General features: G+C 38.9%; 1 protein-coding gene across 1 annotated transcript; it reads left to right on the top strand.

The window, feature by feature from the left end:
* Positions 1 to 232: 232 nt before the first annotated feature.
* LOC110444634 lies at positions 233 to 2,986 on the top strand (the record flags this gene model as incomplete). The annotated part of the gene is made up of 3 exons (XM_021489000.1): positions 233 to 1,453; positions 2,168 to 2,241; positions 2,585 to 2,986. Coding segments are annotated over 3 exons (1,310 nt in total), but the record flags the coding sequence as incomplete, so codon positions are not given.
* Positions 2,987 to 3,769: the final 783 nt, after the last annotated feature.

Raw genomic sequence — 3,769 nt, 5'->3', positions numbered from 1 at the left:
AGGTCATTCCCTCTTTATACTTAGACCCTAACTATAAAAACAATCTGTATACTATTTCTTTCTTGTTTTGCTTTCGTCCTTTACGGTCTTTAAGGACAGGGCTTACTTCATGAAAAGAACACATAGCATATCGCCATATATATCAGTATTAAATATGACCTAAACAGTGTAAATATTCCACTTCACTCGGGAATGTGACGGTACGTAAATCTGGCACTTTATGACACTTCAGATACCAAAAAGAGATCACCAGTTGATGGTCCAACGCATCTTCCCGTCCGACCCAAATCCCCAGATTATGTGTTGCCAAGCGTTGCTAGAGCTGCGTCACCAACGGAAGTCTTTAAGCCCATGGATACCATCGACTCACTGTACTCGGCGCCTTGGGGATCCACCTATGACCAGGACACCTCGTTATGGCTACCTGACGTCAGCATCACGCCATTGGATAGAATCTGTTCTTTTGAGTACCTACACACAACAAAACCTAAACCGTTATGTGTGTCGTCCCTGGGGAATGTGGATCACACGTGTTCAGCCGTGTGTGAAGACGATCCCACGTGTGTTACCTACCATACCATGGCGGACACCATAGCTTCAGAGATGCCAGTTAATACCGATAAAGGACGTCTCTCGTCAGCAATCAAGCCGGTTAATCAAGAACGCCCTATTTTACCTTCAGTCAACCGAGTATCGCCACCAAAAGTTCCCTCAGTTGCTGTTAACGTAAAATCTCCACAGAACAAGAAACGACCACCCTATTCAGTAAACTTGGCATTGTTCACGGCCTTCAAAATGGGCGTGTCTCCAGTTATATTTCACAGGGCAGGCATCAAAGCTATAATCAAACACAACTCAAGGAAGGTTAAGGAAAGCACCGACCATGATACTAATAGACATGATAGGGACGGATATTTTATCCCCATTTATGTCCCAAAACGCTGCACCACTGTCTCCGCCTTGTCAACTGTCCTACAAACAAGTACTGCAGTTATTTTTGGCAAAACTGCATTTAAATATGTAAAAAATGGCGAGAAGGGGTCTGACAAAAGTCAAACAACAACAAACCGAGACCTAAAGGTAAACATGAACGATACAGTGAAACCCAGGAATCAGTCCACATGTTCACTTGGTACTCCCCAAAGAAATCTGAACAATGACACACAAAAACACTGCAGTTCATTGGCTGTTACGCAACAGCCTGACATACCACTATCGGCCTTAACTCATATTCCAGTAACCACAAATGTACCGAATCATGGAGAAAATCCTGAAACCAAAGAAATTGCGATTAGCGTAGCTGTGAAGCCAGTTGTTGGTTCAATGATGTCACTTGCGGCCAGACGACATGACAACAGCACGTACATGGCGCTGTCTTCGTTGCTAGTGACGACAACAACCGTAGTCCTTGGAGATGCAATGGAAAACAGTTGTGTAGAGCTGACAGAAATAGGTGGGTACTCCTCTCATTTGCCAATGCGATCTCCAGTCTTTGAAAAAACACTCGGCTTTTGATGGGAAACGAAAGTATTGTATAGAGGTAGTAACTGTTAATAAAAAGCGGTATGGGCAACTTCTGATACCAAAGTTCAAAGATAAAAAGTATGTTCATGTTTTGACAGAAAGAAGAATATTGTAGATATACAAACCCGATTTTTGTCTTCATTTTAAAGGGATTTTAACAGAATTTGATAGGATATTCGTGGATGCAGGCATTGCTGCCTCTACATTGTGGTAAACAATGATCTAGTCTATTTATCAGAAGCAGCATCTCAAAATCAAATACAGTACGAGGTGAAATTTCAGTCTGAGGGAGACTGTCCCACAGGTCTTTATAAGATTTGAATGGCAACATTGATTGAGGTATTTTTGACTGTGTCCATGAGTTTTTCCGAATGCAGCGAAATCAAATAGACCTTCCATCAAATTGGGATCGTACAGCACATTCACAAACTTGAATACGGTTATCATGTATCCGCGCAAGCCTCTGTAAACTAGAGTTGGAAGCCCCAATCGGTGTAGTCTCTAACTGTAGCTAATATTGTTAAATCAAGGGAACAGCTTCGTGTATTAACATCACTTAAAACAGAAGTTCATTTATTATATTTAAGTACAAGCATCCTTAATAAATGAATTATTCACAATATGGTTCTGATTTGTCATCCAGAACTGTCCGAAAAGGTGCCAGAGGTTGAGACCAAAGTCAACAACCGTAGGTCTGTACTGGACATCTTATTTTGTGTAAGTATGTATACAGAGTATAGAGAGTGAATCATCACTGCCGCAACAATAAATTACAAAATAACGAAATCAAGGTATTCAAAACTGGTCATGTAAGTTAAATATATGACAAAGTGCTTTTCTTTTACCGCCGTGCAGGGGACAATTGAAAAGACAGAGAATGTTGGCAAAACTTGTATAGTTAGTAGGAGAGGAGGAAGTTGAGGAAGGAGGGGGACGTGTTTGGCATTAAAACTACTTCGCTTAACGTTTAAATCTATTATTATTTGATATATGATATTGAAACAATATATGCCCCATCATTTATTCCTATACATTTGGTATATTTCTGTTCCTTCCACAGAGGCAGAGGAAATAACTCTATGACGCCCAGCAAACTGTAAACAGCAATAACGAGTCAGAAAATACGAAGAAAAGGATTTCATTTCACAAGAATGTGATCATGAACATTTTGTGAATGTGATCATTAAAATCATGTGTACTGTTGGTCCTTTCTTGTATTCCGAATGTCGTTAATTCTTGTGGATGGTTTACGTTTGGGGTTTCATCTGCAGCAAAGGGGATTTAATGGACATATACATCATATACATCAACAATAGAGACTGATCTATCGGTTGCAAGAGTGGTAGAAAGATCAAATAAAACTTTGAGAAAATGGGCAACGAGCATTTTTAAACAAGCGAATACTATTTGTCAAATAATCTTATCACATGGGGTGTCAGGGGCAAAGATAAAGGTCACCGAGAGAGTCCAAGGTCAACCAAGGTAGATCTAGACGTTTGTTTATCGACAGCAATTGACTAATTGACTTTATGGTAATATCTATCGAAGATTAAAACGATTAAAAGAAAACATGTTGTACGCTTCATAGAATTAAATAGCATGAGAAAAATATTAAAACGTTTAATACTTTGCAGAGGTCGGACAATAAATATCGCGATACAAACACGGAATGCTTCGCAGAGGTCCTTTTAAATACTTTGACATTTATGAAGGTATTTTGTTTTTGTTATTTTTAACGTGCGTGTGATCCTGTGTAAGGACTTGATCAGCAAAATCAAAGTATTTACAAACAAAGGTATCCTTTTCCACAGTCTTTCGCAAGGACAGACAGCATAGACGAGGTGGTGGTTTTCTTATTTATACTAAGAATAACATACTTGCTAAACGTAGATTAGACCTGGAATCGGATGATGTTGAAGTTGTCTGGACAGAAATTAAGTAGCAAAATAAACAATTGCTTGTAGGATGCTTATATAGGGCTCCAAATTCCGTAGTTAACTACTGGGATAAGTTGGATGAAATTCTTGGAAAAAATCTCTGATCTGAATATGAGTGTCTTACTACTTGTTGATATTAACCAGAATATGCTGAATTTGACCCCAAACTCTCACATGAAAAGATTGATGATAAAGTATGGATTGAATAATATTGTAATTGAACCTACAAGAATAACCTCAACATCATCAACTTCCCTTGATGATATATTGACCAATGACAGTAATAATGTATGTAATGTAACTGTGGA

The sequence above is a fragment of the Mizuhopecten yessoensis genome, unplaced genomic scaffold (assembly GCF_002113885.1).
Source record: "Mizuhopecten yessoensis strain PY_sf001 unplaced genomic scaffold, ASM211388v2 hete_36155028, whole genome shotgun sequence".
Taxonomy (NCBI): Eukaryota; Metazoa; Mollusca; class Bivalvia; order Pectinida; family Pectinidae; genus Mizuhopecten; species Mizuhopecten yessoensis.
This window is presented reverse-complemented; position numbering and strand designations above follow the sequence as displayed.